The 21,195-nt window shown below is 43.7% G+C and overlaps 1 protein-coding gene across 4 annotated transcripts in view; it reads right to left on the reverse strand.

Moving 5' to 3' along the window:
• Positions 1 to 1,586: 1,586 nt before the first annotated feature.
• mylk4a (myosin light chain kinase family, member 4a) overlaps positions 1,587 to 21,195 on the reverse strand; it is a 28,284-nt gene continuing 8,675 nt past the window's right edge. Inside the window, exons 1-15 of one of the 4 annotated variants that reach the window (XM_062530395.1) lie at positions 12,191 to 12,873; positions 9,084 to 9,215; positions 8,095 to 8,191; positions 7,292 to 7,808; positions 6,805 to 7,076; positions 6,292 to 6,397; positions 5,512 to 5,605; positions 5,254 to 5,363; positions 4,829 to 4,970; positions 4,564 to 4,634; positions 4,306 to 4,434; positions 4,029 to 4,181; positions 3,584 to 3,662; positions 3,417 to 3,471; positions 1,587 to 3,251 (exon numbers count right to left, since the gene is read on the reverse strand). In XM_062530395.1, the coding sequence (XP_062386379.1) occupies positions 3,418 to 3,471; positions 3,584 to 3,662; positions 4,029 to 4,181; positions 4,306 to 4,434; positions 4,564 to 4,634; positions 4,829 to 4,970; positions 5,254 to 5,363; positions 5,512 to 5,605; positions 6,292 to 6,397; positions 6,805 to 7,076; positions 7,292 to 7,808; positions 8,095 to 8,191; positions 9,084 to 9,215; positions 12,191 to 12,679 (2,445 nt within the window). In that variant the 5' untranslated portion in view covers positions 12,680 to 12,873 and the 3' untranslated portion in view covers positions 1,587 to 3,251; position 3,417. Of the gene's footprint in view, positions 3,252 to 3,416; positions 3,472 to 3,583; positions 3,663 to 4,028; positions 4,182 to 4,305; positions 4,435 to 4,563; positions 4,635 to 4,828; positions 4,971 to 5,253; positions 5,364 to 5,511; positions 5,606 to 6,291; positions 6,398 to 6,804; positions 7,077 to 7,291; positions 7,809 to 8,094; positions 8,192 to 9,083; positions 9,216 to 12,190; positions 12,874 to 21,195 lie in introns of those variants that run through there. The other 3 variants (XM_062530396.1, XM_062530397.1, XM_062530398.1) reach the window with 3 other exon arrangements.

The following is a 21,195-nucleotide window of genomic DNA, read 5'->3' on the forward strand; positions in this document are numbered from 1 at the left end:
TGCTTTAATCCAACTCTTTAAAGTCAAACCAGACCTCAGGCACGGTGGCCAGCCCGTGAGGATTTTAGCCATGAAAGGCCAGAGATGGGCTCCATACGTGGGGATCACTGACATCAGGATGCAGGGCTAATCCACGGGGCCAATAGCAGCAGTGGTCCTCGGGTCACGCCTCACACTGACTCTGCCCTTTGGCCTGGAGCCCTGGGTTCATCAGGAGGTGGAAGAATTCAGGCTCGTTAGTGGGTCAGAGACAGGCTACCGTCCTCGCCGTTGCAGACAGATTGATGTATTTCAATAAATCATTAAACATGAAAGTTTAGCCCTTTGTTCATTTACTTTTTGCATTTGGTTGTATTCCACGCATAAAAACATTATATGCAACGTGGGTGCTGAGAGAAATTAAGTGAGAGCTATAACTGCCAAGGGTGCTCAGGATACATATGTTGAGCATATTGATGATTTAGAACCAGAGTTATCTAGCTATTCCAGGAATAAATGATGAAATAATTGTGAAGTTTAACGTGATTATAATTGGTGGCAATTTGCACAGAAATGATCATCAATTTACAAGCTAACCCTTGAACTTACAGAAGAACAAACTAATTTGAAGTTTTAGTGCTGTTCTTTTCGGTTTGAAAGTATGTGGGGCATTCCTAAAAATAGTCACATGATAATTCTAGAAGATTTCATACGGCTCAAATGTCATCATTACTCATTTGTGCATGACGGTACTTTTTTTCCCTGTAAATTGACTTAATGTCATGATAGTTTACAGCATTTGGCTAATATGTGCAATTGCTTTAAAAGTGCCAAGATAACAAACTATTGATATGCAGAGTAGAATATCTATCTGTAAAAAGTTTTCTGTGTTCATTTACAGTAGTAGCATCCATCGAATTGAAGCAAAACAAACCAATATCAAAAATCTAACAGAACCATTGTGCTTTGACCCACACCACAACCATACTACGTGTTTGCTCTTTGCGGGAAAAAAATGTGGTTGGTACAAAAGGATCTTGCTGATTTTGCTGATTTTTAATGGAACTGAAGTTAGCTGAAACAGCATGTAAAACTGGCTACTGTGTGGAAAGTTGATACCAAGCTAACCATAAAATACTCATGATAACAATGCAAAACTGTCTAATAATGAAGCAGAAAGGTGGTGTGAAGACCTACATCAGCTGTGGCTGAGTCTTGTTGCAAATGTCCCTCAAAATACTTCTTGGGACACATTGGAAAAGACGAGCAGCACTTACTGTTGGTGCTACTGCCCTCTACCGGACACTATGAGCATGACACATTGCATGACCTTTTATATAAGATAACTTGTTCAAAGTGTTATTTAGAGATGGAACTGGTTCATATGTCTGTCACCATAAACCTATTGGTGAATGTGGAAGCTTGAGTGTCATGTCAGATAAATGAAATGTAGCGTTTTGTCACCATGATGTTAGATATGCCTCTATTATGTACATATTCATTCAACACATCTCCGTTCACAAAACATTGTTTTTACTGTGGCACACATGTTAATGCAGGCTGTAACAACATCAACCTTCACAGAAGGGCAATAAAGTTATAAAAAAATATATAAATGCGTGCACTATTATGAATTAATACCATTACCAAGCAACACATATCAGAGATCGAATCACAAAGAAGGAGCTCTGAATATTTAGAACTAGTTTCAAGTGTCAGACAGGACTGGGGCACTACAGTCATAAAGCAAACCGGGGGAAATTAACAGAGGAACAGTGGTTAATTAGAATAAAAAATAAGATACAAAGGGAAGTTGATTTACTATGAACGAGCAAAATGCTAATTAAAATACCATGCAGCTCAAAATCAAATCACATTTCCAGTGTCACAATCTCGTATGTCATATCTGAGAGGCCAGTTCAGGAAACATGCAGGCCGTGCAGATGGGAAAAAAGACTAGGCACCATAAGACTTGAATAATTTTAATATAAAGTAAAAATCTTTTTTCTTATTCTGTACACACAACCTTTCCTATGTAGAAAGTAACAGGGCATCAGGCCTATAAAATATTATTTATATATAAATATACTAGTAATGTTTTTATATAATTCTAAATTCTGTGTTATTTAGGATTATCGGTGTTAAAAAACAACATAATAAAGTGCACAGGCAACAGCTTATATCAACAATAACACACACTAAGTCTGTTAATTTCTTCACATTGACAAATACCCTACACCCCAATGGTTCAGTTCAAGCATTCTATCAAGTAAATATCGATATCCTTTTAATTTCTGCACTTTAAACAATATGATCATGATTCCTTCTACAAAAAAGTCAGTGAACAGCATTACTGCAATGACAATTTACTAAAAGGAAAAATAATTTGAATTTTTTGTCTGAGGAGATTAAAACTACAATTCATTGAGAAAGGCATACAATTTGACATACTAGTTTAATTTATCAAACATTAGTGAAATAGATTTCCTGTGCGCATATTCTCAAAATGTTTCTAAATTATCCTAGTCATGTCAACCATAGATCACAAGACAGTAAATAACTGAGTACATTTGTGAGCAGGTGTGCAGTAGTTCACTACTGCTGTAAGATGCAAAGACGACCTACAGGGGGCCACGTTCACCAAGGGAGGAGAGGACAATGGGGAAATGCTTTCAAAACGCAACTGGAAAATATTTATACTGTGTATTTACAAAATGTCCTCTGAAAGCTAAAAAAAATCACAACCAAACTTCTAAGACAGAACGAAAATCACCTCATTACACTGGTTGAAACATCAACATCAACAATGTCATTATTATTTTCAATTTTATCCATCTAAATATCATTGTGATCAATGTCCAAATGTCCATTCACAGTTCTATGCTGTTCAGTTAAAGGCAAAAGCGTACATGTGTATTACTATCTAAATCTGGGAAACCCGGCCAATAACAGTTTCTACTGCTTCTCCCACTACTAATCATAACACAAGGTAATAAACAAATGATAGGACATCAATTGCAATCCTACTTTCACAAAATAAAACAGTCTACAGACAATATTTTTTGCTTGTTACTTGCCAAGATGTGTGGTATTATACCACTAAATCAGACTGTGAATGTGGATCTCCAGCTAAAGCCACTGTGATCATAGTTAATGTCTAAAATCTGTGGCTGTCCAAGCGATCGGGTGCGGTAGTGTCCTACGGTCCTACTGATGTACAGAAATGAAATACTACAGATTGGTCCAGTGAGCCATTCGACTTCTCCAGAAACCTGTGAAACAGACAGCATGTGATGAGATCAAAAAAAAAAATCTGAAACAAGGTCTGTGCTGAGATCTGAGATGTTTTGTGGGTTGCTTGTGTAGGCTGTTTTCACCGGACGTTCATTAAATAAGGCGTGTCATGAAAGTGCTTGCAGCGTTGCTGGGACACTTACATTAGCTCTCAGGAGGTGGAACACAAGAGTTCCGGCGTGAGCGGCACATGTTTTTCTGCAAGAGAACACAAAGACAGGCTCCAGTCAGACATCCCCTCCACCTCAACCTACCGCAGGTACATGTGTAGAGTAGCCTGTGAGGCCCAGTGTGGGGTGAGTCACGATACCTTTTCGCGAAGGCGGTGATGGAGGGCTGCGTCTGACAACCAGGGGTGCTTGAGAGCTTGTGCAGCACCTATCCGCCAACTGGACACACATGACAGAAACATTATGTAGTGCTAAGTTTAGCACATAGCAGTACTTACAACTAGTCTTGCCAATCCTAGCACTTACCACCTGACTAGAACTTACACTTAACTTAAGTTAAGAAACAACACTCACTGATGCACTTTTTCTTATCGTACGCTATCTTTTTAAATTGCCCTAGAATTGTTGAGAGAACTGTTTTAAAAAGCTTAAACTGTTTACCAAGTTGTTAGTTGCTTTGGTTAAAAAGGCGTCAGCCCAATGTAATGTGATATAATGAATGTAATTTAACTTACAGAGTTAACCTGCAGATGTAGAGAGAGGTGCAGACAAGAGAGACAACGAGAGAGCGATGAGGTACTGTACCTTTTGTTGACAAGAAGGAGTTTGGAGATGAAGTCCTTGGCCTCATCCGATATGCCAATGAACTCGGCTTCCTCGAAGTTCCACTGGCACTGAAGAATGTTGTTAAGAGTCTCGCTGTCATCGTCTCCAAGGAAGGGGGACAGACCGCTGAGACTACAGGAAACCAAGCCAAGTACGTTTGTGAGTTTCTGTCTACTAATGTGTCTACAGTTACCGCAACACAATTGTGCGAATACGCTTGTATGTCTCTATTGTAAGCATTTGTCGAGGCACTTACAGCATGTAAGTGATGACTCCCAAGCTCCACATGTCTGTGTTGAACGAGACGTAGTCGAAGTTGATCACTTCGGGGGCCAAGAATTCAGGGGTACCAAAACTCACCTTTAACTTCTCTCTGGGGTTATATCTGCGAGGGTTACATCACCAACAGAACAAAATCAATGAGATGAAGAATGAAGCATTCAGTGTGCATGCATTGTATGAAGAACTCCCAACCCTGACAAAAAAACCAAATAAAAAATACTTCAATACGTACTTCCTAGCAAGCCCAAAGTCAATGATCTTGATTTTGTTTGTGACTCGGCTTACACAGAGAATGTTCTCAGGCTGAGAAGGCAAACAAGCACAAAGAGAACCCATTTGAACTCAAACTGATTTGATCCTGCGTAGCATTACAAAACACACTTCATAGGAGTAAAAAAGGAGGACAACAACAAGCCACATAATAATATCCATCCCAAAGTGTTTGCCAATTATTTGGACATACTGTACAGTTGCATGTTCATGGCAGCAAAGCCTACCTTCAGATCCAGATGGAGGAAATACATTTTGTGCATGTGGCGTAGTCCTTCACAGATCTGCCTGATGAACATTACTGTATCAAGCTCTGTCAGAGTGTAGTTCTCATCAATGACCCTGTCAAAGAGCTCCCCACCATCTATGCTGTTGGCACACACAAATACATATTTTGCTTCAAAAATCCATTAACTGATATTATATAGTATGAATGTTTATTAATAGATAACATTCTATTATCACAGTTTATATAAAAAATCGCTGTGCATCTAATTATTAGGACAATTGTATTTCTTACACAGCATCATAGCAATAGAGGTCATTCAGGACTCCATGCTGTCCATATGGTCAACTGCCTGTATAACTCAGTCCGATGGAGACTACCATGAAACCATACAGACTAATACATTCACAAGATATATTTACTTACAATTCTAGGACCAAGATTATATCCATCCTGGATTCAAACGCAGCATATAACTGGATGAGATTGGCATGATCCAGCTGATTCATGACATGAATCTCATTCTTCACAATCTCCTACAAAATTGCACACATACACACACCACTATCAGCTTACACCGGCAAGCATTTTATCTACCATCCAACAAGACACAACATGGCTGTTTTATTTGTTCACCATTTTGAGTGTGTACAGCCAACCAGAGGTTATTTGGTGACATATTACCTTTTCTTTTGGAGTTCTGGCTTTGATGATCTTGGCTGCTAGAGTGAGTCCAGAAGAATTTTCTACGCATTTGTGCACCTGACCAAAACGACCTCTGGAAAAAAATAAAAAAATAAATACATTAGATACAGCCCAGAATGTGGGATATGAATTAGTCTAATGTTGTGCTATTGTCCAAATCTATAAAGAAATGCACTCTTTTTATATTCTCAATCCCCTCCTGTAACAAAAACCTCTCCTATGACTGGGGCAGGTCCCTTTAGAGCAACCAGCTCACCTCTGAGAGTCATCTCTCCTGACATTATGACAAATGACAGAATCTTATAAATCCTCGTTAACACACAGTGACATCAAGTCCATACCTATTGCATAAATAACTAATTGATCTTGTTTAGGGCATCATTGGTAAAAACCCCTCCCTTCTGTCTCAGCTGTAAAGACCAAATGCCTCGCCACCCTATTTTAATTAACAACAAGTAGAGGCGTCTCTTTGAAGCAATGGATTAACACCTAGTGATTAGCTTCCAGCTGGCAAGAGGGTAGAGTTACACATATTCTAAAAGCTTGAAGTAAAAATAACCACCTGACTCTGGAGCTATGAGTCGAGTGAGGGGAGACTTGTTCCAGGAGGGGGGGTGGCGGTGGGGGGGCCTTATGCAATTAGTCTTTGGGGAGGATTAAAGAGCAGTCGGTCTTCTCTCACAATGTCGCGCAAAACATTCTGTTCCGTGAGTACGCTTCCAGGAAGAGAGAGAAAAAGACAAGCAAAGAGACACTCACCCTCCAATAATTTCTTGTCTGTTGATGGTATAGAAGCTGTTGATCTGGCTAGGCTTTGCAGCCACAATCCGGTGACCAAACGGAGCAGGTGGCGGCGGGCTGCTGTCTGTAGGTTAGCACCGCGAGAGTAGCAGCGGATATCATGTTTGCAGAGGAAGAGCGAGAGAGAGAAAGAGAGCAAGAAATAGAGACACAGAGAGAGGTAGAGAGAGAGAGAGAGAGAGAGCGCCGGAGATCAGTTGAGGCAACTAAAAGGCAATTTACAGTGTCACAATCCGCGTAATGAATTTAGAGGCTGGCTCATTCTGACACACTGGTGTACATGTGAGATGAGATGAACAGCATGACAAAAGCACTGGCTGTTCCTTTCAGGGATGTTACCTAATAGCCCATGAGAACAATAATCCTTTGCTGTTTTAAGAAAAAAACATACTCACACACACAGGTCCAGACTCATTCACTTACATCTGATTGGTATTGACTATGTGAGTGAAATGAGCCACAATAACTTACCAAAAAAGTATTGCTCCCCCTCAGTGTCTTCTTCCTCTTTGTCGTCAGCGACTTTTGGCTTCTGCTTGTTGAAGTCCAACTCGAGCTCCACTCCGTCTGCTGTTTTGAAGAAGCCGCGCAGATCCTCCTCCTCCTGCTTAGCCTTCTCTCCCTCCTGTCCATCCTCGACTCGGCTCTTCTTGTGGTCCTCTGCCCCCTGGTCCTCCTCTGTGACTCTGCGCTTGGTGCTGGTGTTCACTTCGTCGGCCTGCTCCGCGTCCACCTCCTCAGCGCTGAGAGCATTTAGGAATACAATGGACAGGGCATGAAAGAAGAACGAAACAAAAAAATGCGCGCAAACAAAGAGAGCGGGCAGGACATCTTAGTCCAGCACAGGATATGGCCACTTGACATGGTGTTGTGAGCTGTTGATTAGGACCCTAGTGGTGTCTAGTTAAGTCACTGTTTCATGTTTTAGTTTTGAACTGAAATTTAGGAAGACATTTACCTCAGCGAAGTGACAGGCTCAGCCGGAGCGGCCCCGCTGTCAGTCTGAGGAGACGCCGGCCTCGCGGGCTCCTCAGGCTCTAGAGTGCGTTCGCTGGGAGCTTCTACCTCCTGCACCTTCTCCACCGTCAGCTCCTCCTTGACTTTCAGCTCGACTTCGGGTGCCTCCACGCTCTTCTCCTCCTCCCTGACCTCCTCCTTTGCAGCCACTGGGATCTCCTCCTCCATCTTCTCCTCCTCCTTTGCCTCTTTCACCTCCTGGGCCACAACCTCTGCCTCCTTCTGCTCCTCCTCTGGCGCTCTCTCCTGCTCAGTCTCGGGTGGCTTAGGCACCTCCAGGATGAAGTCCACTGCGCTCGGCGTCACGGGCGACTCTTGTGGCTTGTCCACCATGGTTCCGCCGGCCTCCAGGTCCAAGCATGCCTGGACCAGCAGCACACTTGAGCGCTCTGCATTATCTCTATTCAGTTTCTGCACCTCCTCAAGCAGCAGGGCCTGCTTCTTCACAGAGATGGTGTCTACCAGAGGAACGTGAGTAAACACAAGCAGTCTTTAAGACTACACACGCATGTACAAGCACCAATATATTCTCATACATCTATTGTCATTTAGCATAATTTGACATCAGAATTGTCCTTATTATTCTGAATTACACAGGTACTGGTAAAAGACATTTGTTTTCAGTATTTGGCAAAAGTGGTCTCCCCCTGATATTGAGGGTCTTGAAGCCATCCTGACTCATGTGTCTTTCAAAACTGTTTCAAAACTGTTACGAGACAAACTTTTCAGTCTCTCGGGCTTCACCTTGGGCCTCGGAAGGCTTCTTCTTCTTCTGGGCTTTCAGGTCCTTAATGCTCAAACGAGATTTCTCTTTCCCATCTTTGCCTTTATGATCTCTCAACTTCATCATCAGCAAACACAGGGGAAGAGGAAAAATATTTGATTAATCAATATGATCTAGATGTACACTGTATGCTTGAGCTGGGTGATATGACTTTAAATCAATATTTCAATATTTCATAGTTACATCAGTAATGACTAAGTAGCTAACCCATCCCCAACAATAAAGGTTAAAATGTACATATTCTGGGACACAATCTCTCTCTCTCCCCTATATTTATATATACATACAGTATCTTAATAATATGCCTCCATCCACTTACATCACACAATACATTGAAGAGTTGTGGGCATGGCGATTGATCATATATCGGTCACAAACTGTAACTGAATCTGTAATGTGACATCTGATTCTTTCTGATAATCTGTTTCTATTTTCAATATAACTGGGAAGGTCAGAGGCAAGTCGACTGAAATCACAAATGCTTGCTATTGCTTTTAAAGGCGTAGTCAGCGATCATGCGCAATTTCAAACCCATATATATGTTTTTATTACATTCAGCAAACATCTCCTTACGATTTGCTAGCTGCCCATCTCGAGAGTACACGGTAGGGGCAGCCTGTCCCCCAAACAAAAACAAAACACTGTGTGATGTTTCTCTGGAAACACTGAAGGGAGGGGTGTGCTACCCACCACTCTTGATTAAAATAATATACTGTACGTTGTTTTCTGCTAAGAAATCTAAATTTAAACATAAACATAAAGAAACACAACGTCATACACAATCACTGACAGCGCCTTTAAAGTGCTAGAACAATATGTACTGTCCATTTTTCAGAGGTAAAATGAAGATATCAGAGACAATTATTGTGAGCAATCATACATTTTCTGAACACATCTGTCCATCGCCCAGCCCAAATTAGCATATAAAGTACAGTAGTAATAAACCTACAAAGTCTCCATTTTTGCGAGAATGCAAATGTTTTGGTCCGTGGAGCCTAGACTTGGGAGTCGACAAGATGCTCACTTCCCATGCTGGGCTTGGGTCTTGGGTTTCTTTAGTGGCTTTAGTAGAGGTATGTTTCTGTTAAAAACACAAAATATGGCCATATGTGACAGACAAACATGCACATGGGATGGATGTGTTACATGATCACAGTTAGAATTTAAAGTGTTTATTCACAGTTAAGAGTTTAAAGTGTTTATTCACACACAAAGGATGGGTGGATGGAGAAATGATGAATAAGTGACATGATGAGAAAACAGACATTTTGAAGTTGTTAGTTCCTCAAAGTTCACCTCCAGAAGCAAGGTGATAAAGAATAACATGTGGGGCACACTGATGAACGCAGACAGGTTCACATATGACATGCTGTTGATGGTCCATCATAGATGCATGGGCCCTGCGGATGATGTGAATTTATAGCCTAACTCTATAGATGCAATGGAATCCCATGCCAACCCTGCACGGAAAATGTCTCTCGTTCAACGCTCCGTTTGTTTGTTCTGACTGGAGACGGCGCTAGTAAACAGTCCATTTAGGACGGGGGGGGGGGGGGGGGGGGGGTGGTGGGCGATATGCAACGCCTCCCGTGTGGCCTCCAAGGCCGTCTCACATTCACCAAGCTGTATTGTGCGGCTGTGGCCTTTCCGCGAGTGAGGTGGGGTAGGTATTTGAAGCGCAAGGTGTCCATATCTACGGATGTTTTTTTTCTCTTTTTTTTGGAAGGACAAATGGTGCGGAGATGGAAAGGGTAGCAAGAGATGTGTGACGCCAGTTGGCAGGCAGAGCTCTAACAGCTCTGTGAAGCTGTGCGACAACAAGAGACGTGGTCAGACGCAAAACCTGGCGACAACAGCCGTTCCGGATGATTTGGGGCGTGTTTCCATGCACTAATCACCGCGGTGATGGAGTATGAGCCAATAAACGATCCTTGCCACTTCAAAGTTAAAACGGTCACACTTTCAACCACTCTGACCTGTTGATGTTATCGCATATGACTTTTTTTATAGACAGACATGCAAACAATATAATCCATACTCCTTCACTAGATTTCATGATTCCTATTCATAGTATGCACACCATTCCGGAGCACGTTGGTAATAGAAGGTGATGATAACCGGAGTTGAACTACTGGAGGTCTGTCTCTACCACCCAGAGCGCGGCCAGATGGCGAGAGCGGTGAATAGGAATGACCCCGCTCCACGCCAAAATACTGATCACCTCACAGGCATCTTACGCAAAGGTCCTCTCTGACAGCCTGCGGGTTCAGGGGGATTCTGGTGGGATGAGCGCCTCTAAAACTGTCTGGACCAAACAGGAGTAGAGATTTAGCTGACAAGCTCATAACATTTGAACAGGTAATGCAACATATTGCAGTGATTAATGACCTGGATGGACCTTCAGCTGAGGACGATTCAAAACCCAGGAGGAGCAGAGGTAGAGATTCAGGAGGGACGGTGTGGGTGGCGATATACAGAAGCATATTTATGCTTAATACAGAGACTCGGACTAAATCAGATTGAAAATTACACTGAAAAGCCATCAAAACACCACTTGTGCCAAGATTGTACACCAAGTATTTATTTTGAGCGACTGGGATCTAAACCACTAGGGTACACACTGTAACACTAGCATGCAGCAGTTGGCGGTCACATTTCACAACGCCAAATAAATCATTAGCTGTTAGACATGGAACCATGGTGACACTCATAATTCAAGCTATGCAAAGTTTTGCTTAGATGTGGGCATTCAAACACTGCTAATGAGAAGAGGCAATTGCAGGGAGATCAGCCATAATTACAGTCAGTCAGTCCAAGAGACGAGGGTGATGGGGACGGAAAATGAAAACGCAGAGAGAAGAACCGGAGAGACGGAGAGTGAGAGAGCAAGAGAGGGAAAGACAGAAAGTCTGACTCATCAATATCACCAACACGTTCAGCTCAGGGGCCTCCACCCAAATTCTAGTGTGCCACAGGCTTCTAAGACACTGCGCTCTCGAAGCAGCGTTTTGACATTCCAGGGCCTGTCCTCACAGCGCCCCATTCATGCCTTTAAGAGACCTCAGGGGGACTTTCTGTGGAGAACAGATGCCTCAGTGATGACCCTATTTAAAGGCGGATGTGTGAAACTGGGGGCAAAGGTCTTCAACATGTTCCGAATGCTTCCGTCAATAGGGTGTGCTGTCGCGTAAAGTGATTTTAGCAGCGTCACCCTTTCGAATGAGAGGAAGCGCCGTTGCCAACTAAACAAGTCAACAACCAAAAGGTCTTGATGGACCGAGCTGCCTAAACAAAATCACACAGTGTGACTTGAAAACCAATCAAAATATCCTGTGAGCACGGAGAGGATTTTGGATCTCAATCTACCAGTGCAAGCATTCCTTACATGGCATTTTTAAAGGTAACATATACCCAGTAATACATTATAGGGAAGAAGGGTCAACAGCTTACTAAATCTTAGACTGACAGAGCTGATCCCCGATCACATGTTTTAAAAGATGAGAGGTACTCAGAAAGGCCGACTTGATATGGGAAGGCATGCTGCTGCCTTACTTTAGATCTGAGTAGAAACCATGAATGAATGCTGTGCAGTGTCATGAGACCAACGTGACCTGTCTCCATTTCAGGCAAGGCAGCATCATAGACTGCTTTGATTTTCAAAGTGCTTTCAAGTGTATTCCATAGGGAATGATATGGAAGATATCCTGCCTGTCCACTCTTCATAAGAAGGATTCATGAAATCAAGAGATAATGTATACTCCATTCAAGACACTCACAGCTAAACATAAAAACCATGACAGGCTTCACTCTATAACAGTTAAAATACACAGAGTGAACTGAACACAGTGCACAAGGTGAATCTGTTCGCTACTGTCCCGAATTCACAAGATTCACACTGACTGCAATCAGTTAAAAGAGTGGCGACACAAATTTTCATCATTTTCACCTAAGCAGATGTCGAAAATCTCAGTAGTACTGATGAAGCCTAACTCTCTTAAGCTCTCTTATGGGAGAAGACTCAAGAATCAAGAACACACACACAGTTGCCTGGCTCACCTTGTCCGGTTTCTTGGTGGCACCGGCCGCTTTGCTCTTACTTTCCTTGCTCCTGGGCATGGGAGTGGAGACGACTTTGTTCTTGCGCGCCGCCGGCTTTTTGCATATGAGCTCCATGATTTTGGAGTTCTTGACGGTCTCGCCGATGACACTGATGACCTGCTGGATGCTGAGCACCAGCTTCTCCATGCCCTCCAGCTTCTGGGCCTGCTGCTCCGAGCGCTGGCTCACCACCGACATGATGCTGCTCATCTCCTGGCACAGCTCCTTCACGGCGGGCACGCGCGGCGGAGGCGGCACGTGGATCTCCTCCTTGTCCACCTTCAGCGTCTCGACGTCTCGCTCGATGCCGTCGATGTCTTGCGACATGCCGTCCAGTCGATTGAGGACCTTCTCCTGAATGCTGATGAGATGGTCCATCTTACTGCTCAGGGACTCGATCCGAGTCTGGATGAAGTCGATGCCCGTGTCGGCTTCGGTAGCACTCATGGTGATGGCTGATGGCTCGCTCGCGTCAAATCGTTCAAAGTGTGACAGAAAGGAGAAAATCTTGACAAACGTCCGCAATAAATGTCGGACACACCTCCGGGACAACTACAGCCAGCTCTATGGATTCCCAAAAACTCCAGAATTCCAGAAAGCGATTGCTGGATGAGTACCTCTGTCTTTCACCCTCCATTCAACAGTCGTCCACCTCTCCAAAGGGGAGATGACATTAAGAATAGAAGAGGCCGGCCTCCCTAAATGTAACTGGGAGCCCCTGCGTCAGCACAGGAATGGCGAAGGCGGTGTGAGGGGTAGGGGGGAGGGGTTGGGGGGGGATTGGCAGGCGAGTTTGTGTGACATATGAGACGCCTTAAATGCTAACCCCATGGCAGACACCCACCGACCAGGTGTCAAAGGGTCTTGGTGACACACAGACACACACACACACACACGCACAAACGCACGCACACACACTTTCCAATAAACTTCTTAAAATGTAAGTATGGAAAAAGAAACCTTAGAGTGACACAGGCTTCTCTGAACATGCTGCAACCTTATATTGAGGGAATACTAACTGCTGATAAGTAAACATTCTATCTGAAGCATTCTGCCGGCAGGTCTCCTGGCAGCCCAGGGTTTTGTTCACACGGAAAGGAACGAACAGGTGCTGATATGTTGGGAGAGCACTGTGGAGGAGAGGTCAGCAGTGCTTTAGTAATGATAATAATAATAATAATAATAATAATAAATCCATTTTATTTATATAGCGCCTTTCTTAAACTCAAGGTCGCTTTACAGAGTCATAATAATAATTCATCTTTGATATGTCCAGGTTTGCTCAAAATATCAAACAACGACCACCAAAGAGGAACTTGGAAGCAGCTGCGGCCGCCGAGCAAAAGGATTCCTGTCAACAGACACAAAGGATGCGCAGAGATAGGAGGCTGGTTGAAATGCCACAGCGATATTTGCGTCCTCTCTGCGATTGTAGACTGCCACCTTGCTGTGGAAACTCCCTTGCTGCCATGCATGATAGCTACACCCAGTTGTGACACAGAGAAACTAGTTTCACTCAGTGCCCTGTCTGAGACCCAGGCCAGCCTCTTTACGCTGTAGGCAGAAATTTGAGAAACATGGCAGCGGTGATTTATACAGTGTCACGCTCTTTACAAGCGCATTCATTGAAATCCCTAGTAGAGGCTAACTCATCTGTAGTTAAGACAGTTACGGATCAATTTTAACTTAGGTCCTGAAATTGGAGCCACAGTACTCGACGCCACAAAGAACCACATAAATATGCTTAAATGGACAGACGGGGCGTCTGAGACATGTGCAGTTCTAATCAACACAACCCTCAGACGCAAGTGGAATAAAACGCCTCTGAAATACAGTACAATCAAGATAAGGGAAAAACACTCCCTGTGAAATATTGTTTTACATTTAGCCGAATATTTCTGTCACACATGACTACGAGTGGACATGTGTTTGTACTGTATATGTGTATGTTCAAAATCCTCTTCGCCTCAATGATTTTTTTTTTTTTAAATCTAACTGGGCTATTTTTATAGGCTGGCCTTGCTCAGCCACCCAAAGTAAAGCCGAGGCCATTTTAAAATATGTTGTCGACAAAAAGGGCCCACTGCTTGAAACCTGAGCTATGGCCAGCCGGCCAAGAATAGCACCGGGCACTGCACACTCTGGCCGAGCGAAGCCAAGCACTGTTGGTCACGGGAGATGATGGGGTACCACAGCATCTCTCCAAAGTCTTGTCCCCACGGTAAATACTTGGGAACCGCTAACCCTTTTGAAGGGACTCTAACTAAAAGAGTTGGAGTTGGAGTTTAAAAAGCCTGGATTTATCACCTTTTTCTTTGAAGCGATGCAAAGTGGAGTGACAGGTGACGGTGGCAAGGGACAGAGACGAAGAGACCGTGACAAATGGGACAGAGACGGGGAGCAGATCGACAGGGCGACGTGTCACACCTGTCTCCGGGCACTAGCAGATGACAGAGCAGCAATGTGGACAACGCAGGTCACTCCACTCTACACGTGTCCCTTTGGAAACCACAGGCAGCGCAGTGCTATGGCAGACTTTTCAGGGGATGAAAAGCAAAATAAGCTGTCTGGACCACAAACCAAATGAGAAATGACATGGCACACGCACACACGCACACACACGCGCACACACACACACACACACACACACACACATAAACGTGGCATGATATGGTATCAATAATGGTTAGTGTGAAATTTCAGACTTTTAATGTTTAACTGAAAAGGATAGTGATAGTGTCAGTATTTTCCTGCTTTGGTGATCAGTTCCCTATCAAACTACTGTGTTTACACCGTGACGTGTTTATACCTCTGCCTACAACTAAAACTATGGAAATGCACTGCCTTTTAAACAAAGTCCAAAACATGTACTACACCTTTAACGCCACTAACACACGTGGCCGCGTGTAGGTGTAAACACACGTCTATGCATACATGCAGCATTACATAACCCCCATATTGAGTTTATATCACCGGCGGTTTACGAGGAAACCTGAGCAATTGCAGCCCGTGAGCCCATAAGAAGACTGGCAGCTGGGCGCTGCTAATGTCTTGATATTACAGTCTTCACCTGCCAAGTGGGCACTCGCTACACGTCACCGCCGCATAGTGCAACCGTGGTCGTGAAAACCCTGTCCCTGTCTGACACCCTGCACTCTGGGGAGGGAGTGGAGATGTGCTGGTGTTGTGACCACCCATCCTCCTGCGAAAAACATGCTACTGTTTCATTCACACTACCATACCTCCCACGAGAAGACGCGATATAACAGTATCCTGTCTTCAACCGATTTGATTCCAAAGGGGAGCATTTTCTAACCTTTGCGTTACTGAATTTAACAGTATGAAATGTCAGTGTTATACACATACGATTTGTATGATTGATACAGGGGAAAAAACTAAATCTGTTCAGCCTGAGTGATGTGTGTGGCATACTACAGCGCACATGTAAGATGTCCCTGTTTTGCCCTCTGTGCACTGATAATATTGTATCTGTAAGTGCTGAGGGCTCAGAACACTCTGTTCTTTGGCAAGCGTGGAGATTGTAGTGAGTAATAGATATGCGCAGGAGGACTATCACTGCAGGAATAGAAACAGCTCAGGGGGAGCCGCTGGAAAGACGAAACACCCAGGATGGGCCAAATTCATTTCAAGATGCACACCAGGGTCATATCAACATGCACACCAGGTGCATATTCATCACATATGAAGTCCCTTATTAGTTTTTGTGCATGAAATGACAAAATGACAAAAATCAGTTATCAGTAGGCTGTATGATTACGGTATGATGGCATAATAATAAGATGGCATCCTTTGGAATGCAAGAAGACTCCTGGAAGGTACTACAGTCGAGCAGGATTCAGAATTCAGACCTACAGTACATAGAGTCTTCTTTAGTAATGCCTGACCAGCTTGGAAATTATAATTGCTGTGTTATAAATGGTACAGATGATGTGAAAATGCTTTGAGGGCATTTGATTATCAAAAGCAGAGATCAGAGAGGTGTAATTTGGCACTCTCGTCTGGCTCCCATCACTTGTGCCCCCAGCACCACACACACGCACACACACACGCACACACACACACACACACACACACACAAACACACACACACACACACACGCACATGCACAAACACACCACCCCCGTCCTTCAGCCTGAATGGAACACTCTGTCCTCGGGCGGTCTGGGGGTCGTGTGCCCCCGCGTAGCGTTCCACCTATTTCCAGTGCCAGTCCGGCTGCCAGCTCATGCCACTCTCCTGAGAACAACAGAGGGGGCCGTGGGGTCCAAGGGCCGGGGGGGGGGGGGGGGGGGGGGGGGGGCGCGTGTGTGCGGCACAGCCAGGAAACGAGACACTTGTTCCTGCATCTGCTCATCTGGCTCTCCCTCTCTCTTCCACCCGTCAGCAGGGCTGCTGTGGCCGGGCTCCAGGGCCCCGGGCATGGAAAACTAGCACGCTGCATACGTGACTCGGTGTGACGCTAACAGTAGAGCCACTTGTTTTACTGTCTTCCAGAGCCACACTTAAGAGCAAAACAACTATATTCAGCAGATGACTATATGAACTATAACTGAACTGAACTGAACTATATTCAGATCAGCTGAGTGGATATGGAAGAATGACTTTACTGTAAGTCAAGCTTTAAGTCAGACTTCAGGCTTGGATATAATGAACACAATTAATATAATTATTTTACCATTTTTCTCTTGATGTGCTGACCAATATCTGCTATTAGTTCATAGGAGGTGGACATTCAGACTGTTTACATTCACTTGCTGAAAGCCAACAGTAGGTGGCACTGTGGTCCAACCCAAGAGAGGATCGACTTCACAATACAACGGTGTCATGCAAAGGAGGCTTGCTCAATAATTCCCTTTTGTAACAGGAATTGCAGGAGTGGGGAAAGTATTTTGAAATGTTTTTTTCAAATGGGATGAATTTCACTTTGTGCTAAAACGAAATGGTAAATATGTGTGTGTGTACTCTCAAAAGAATCTCTTCTATAATATTAAAGGTAGACCAACAATGAATCTATGCCGCCGGTGCCCCTGACAAATTAGTATTGTAACAATGTAAGCATATCATGAATTTACAGCAAGTATAAATGATTTAGTTAGCTATGTATTTAGACATTGATAGATGTGCGGGATCAAGTGGAAGGCCTATAGACTGCAAACATACATCAGGGAACTAGACAAGATGTGTCATGTTCCATAGGGAAAGCTTAGTCACATATATTAATAGTGTCAGAGTGACAGATGTCATGTGTGGAATGGGAAAAGGAGACGGCAGGAGATCCCCACGCTGTCTGTGAGTCCTACAGGATGACTAATGACACCTCATCAGCGCTGCTCTAAGGAGCTCATAACCTGGCTGATCTAATGAGGAACTCATACCTGGCAGTACAGTTTTATTTGCTACATTGTTTTGATTTACATCTACATCTAGGTTTTGACGCAAATGTCAACGGGATGTCTTTCTGTAGTTCTCCAGCAACTCTTTACTTTGAGGGTAATTATTGCATTCCAGTGGCGCTTTAAAATCATATAGCACATGTATGATATGACTACAACAGAGTCTGCATTATAACATGTTCAAGCTAAATAGGGAGTAGTCCTACATTAAGATTCACTCAAGTTCACTGTCAGTATCCTCCAAAAAAAGTAGATGAATAGTTTTCCCCTCAAGAATCTTCCCAGGCTCTGATGAAATCAGGCACATCCTCTAGAGGGCAGCCTGAGCCTTTGCCTTGTCTCCGCTGAGGACTGCGCTATAATATGGGGGAAATAATGGGACACGAATCGAAATACACGGTTCACGCTCATTCCCACGAGGGACGCAGAACAGATGGGAGAGTCCGCCAAAGCATCTGCGCTGTCTGCTCTGGGCCCCACGAGGGAAAACAGTCTGTGTTCCCTGAGGAAATCCAGCAATTAAAGGAACAAGCCAACTTTTGGGAAAATTAGCTTATTTGCTGGTAGTAAAATGCATAGCCTCTTCTCTTCTCTGCGCAGGCAATAACCCCTGTAGCCTATAGCGTAGCACAACAACTCCTTGGAAGTGAGTTAGACCAGGTTAGCCTATAGCAAAGTTGGGAAATGTTTAAATGTCCTCCATGTATTCCTTCTCATCGTGTGTGGGTGACATCTGCAGTTATTCATTAAGATACATTCATCAAAGCTGAGGACATACTGTAGAAGCCTAGGCCTCTTGACACCGCAGATTTTGTGTGATGTCCTCCTGAGAATTAAACAAACAACTCTCTGTTATATTACAGTCATCTGTGAAAAGTCATGAGCTTGTTGCCAAAGTAACAAATGCATGCTAGTTGATCTAGCAAATCATGGCCACAATACAACACAAGAGCAAGTGTATCAACAGTCAAGCATTTGTCACTAAGGGTCTGTGGGTTAAAATACCAATGAAATCCAAATCGTTTAATCTTCTAATCAAATCAAAAGAGCAGGCAGACAGAAGGCCCCTGGATGCCCAATGGTAAGCCCTTCCTCAGTGCCTCTCTCACTGGATAGCATAAATATATCACCTCCTCGTAACACCACTTATGTCCTCAACAACACTCGAGTCTACCACAGCCTGTTTGCAGTGATCTCTGACAATCACGAAGATGCGTGCCAAAAACCGACACATTGTGCAACATGATTGATAGCTCACCAAAGACATTACACAACCAGTAAATCTCCCTGGGCCTCCATGATTGCCACCCCATAGAGCAAGACAGCAGAAGAACTGTGGGTTTATTTATAGGAGCACCCTCAATCATGCTACAGACGTAATAATGTATGCGCACAACAAGAACTCAAACTCACAAGCCCCGCTTAGTCACTTTCTCCTGCCCGGTAACAGGACGGCATTACGCAAGAGTGCTGATCCCAAAATGCTCTGGGAAAGCCATGAGAATACCAATAAGCCATGACTGCTGTCTGCAACATGTCACTGAGTATTAACTCTCCGAATGCTACGCTGGCAATTCAAGTATCAATCAAAATGCTATAACGTCAACTCCCAGGGGACAACTCATGGCAAAGTGTATACCTGTGCCAATGTTCATATATCACAAAATCATATAGTGGGTTCTGATGTAGATGACAGGGCATGCCTTTAGAGAGACGCCATAGTGGGAATGACTTTATCCTCATGAGGGAGCTCTTCAAATAATTATGAGATTATTTTGTGGTGTTGTGTTACTGTATCAACCAGAGGCTGACTTTGCCGGCTTATTCAATTAGGTCTGACATTTGTCTTTTATACCAAATGTCCTGAGATAAGCTGCAGGCTTAGCTCTTGTGAGTTCTCATGATGGGGCATTGGACTTTTATGAGGGGAAAGGGCTCCTTGCAAATAGGGAAATGTAGATGACCTTTCAAGAACAAATGTCCGCCGTCCAGCAGAGACGTGGAATGGTACAGAAGCAGGGTTTCCAAAGGAAAGACACACATACACACACACGCACACACACACGCATACACACACACACAATCCATACATAATTGATTTAGGAAGATGGATGTGTGGAAAGGTTGATTGACAACCAAGTGACACTGATGGACACTAAAAGACAACTGAAACTGTAAACTGCAGACAGATAAAACAGCACTTGCATGGATGGATTTCATATCATGGCAGTAAAAAAGGTGATAACAGGAGTCTACTATTCTACCCAGGTGGTAGAGAGCCCACATACAGTAGGATATAAATGAAGGCCTGCCAAGTCCTGCACTATTGTGCTCTTAAAGTGTCAGGATACCTGCTGTCTGATACCTGATAGCACTTAAAGAGTACCAGATCCTGTCTCTCAGCAGAGCTCGATCTTTACAGGAGGACTGGCTGATCTGATCTCACATAGAAATACAACCAGAGTATTTACATTGTTATAACCCGGGCATTAACACACCACATGCCCAACAGCTACATTGGTGCCAATTATGCAATTCTCTTACTGAGTTAAGTTATGGTTTGTATGTATATGGGTTTTGTTCAAATGAAAGCACTTAATTTTCATTGTTGATATTTGATACTGCTGTTATGATTGATGTTGCTGTCAACATTACTATTATTATTGTACTTAATTTATACTTTATGCTTTAATAATGTAAGTTATACTGTAAGTCGACAATAGCGCCTGTCAAATACTACAGACAAAAACACAAGTACCAGACATGAATATTCACAATGTAACCAATATGGACCTAGCAGAAAAGATACAATCAGATGTTCTCTTTTGCTTGTCTGTGTTGTGGCAACCACGCACATGTGCCATGCACAACCTCACACGCTCCGTTTGACCTTCCCAACATATGCTACTTGTGACAATGGAGGAGGGCATGAAAAGAGATACCTGGGCTTCCACAAGTGTCTCTGTTAAGACTAAACATAGAGCCATTATGACAAGAGTGCCCCTTCAAAAACAAACCATGAAACATGGGCCGAGAAAGGTTTTACACAACTTTGCTTTTAAGCTCTTCATAAAAACACACTTCTGGTACGAACGAGGGATAGAGGTCTGCTAGGCCATTTTTAATGAAGTTCAATAAATAGGCTACGTGGCTATCGGCATAACCCTTGTCAGTGTGTTGTAAAAGTGAAAAGCCGTGTGATATGGCATGTGAGGTGCAGACAGCTGCCCGTCTACCTGACTGACATTAACTGCCCACAAGCGGTGTACACTGAGGCGAGAATGAGGTGATAGAAAGGGCTCCATTTCAGAGGCCTCAAGTCTCTCCATTTCAAGTTTTGTGAATTTGTGAAAAAAAAAAAAGTGATCAATAGCAGATTTGTGATGGGGACAGATGTTCCCAAAGGTTTCTGACTGGGAGGCAGGCTTATTGTGCACCCTGAGCAGCATTACAAATGCATGTTGTTTTGCAGCGACCCTCAGCTTTTTGTGATCAATCACAAGGGCATAGCCATTGATTTGGCCCTCAGGTTGTTATTTGCCAGTCAG

This window comes from Sardina pilchardus, chromosome 2 (genome assembly GCF_963854185.1).
Source record: "Sardina pilchardus chromosome 2, fSarPil1.1, whole genome shotgun sequence".
NCBI lineage: Eukaryota > Metazoa > Chordata > Actinopteri > Clupeiformes > Clupeidae > Sardina > Sardina pilchardus.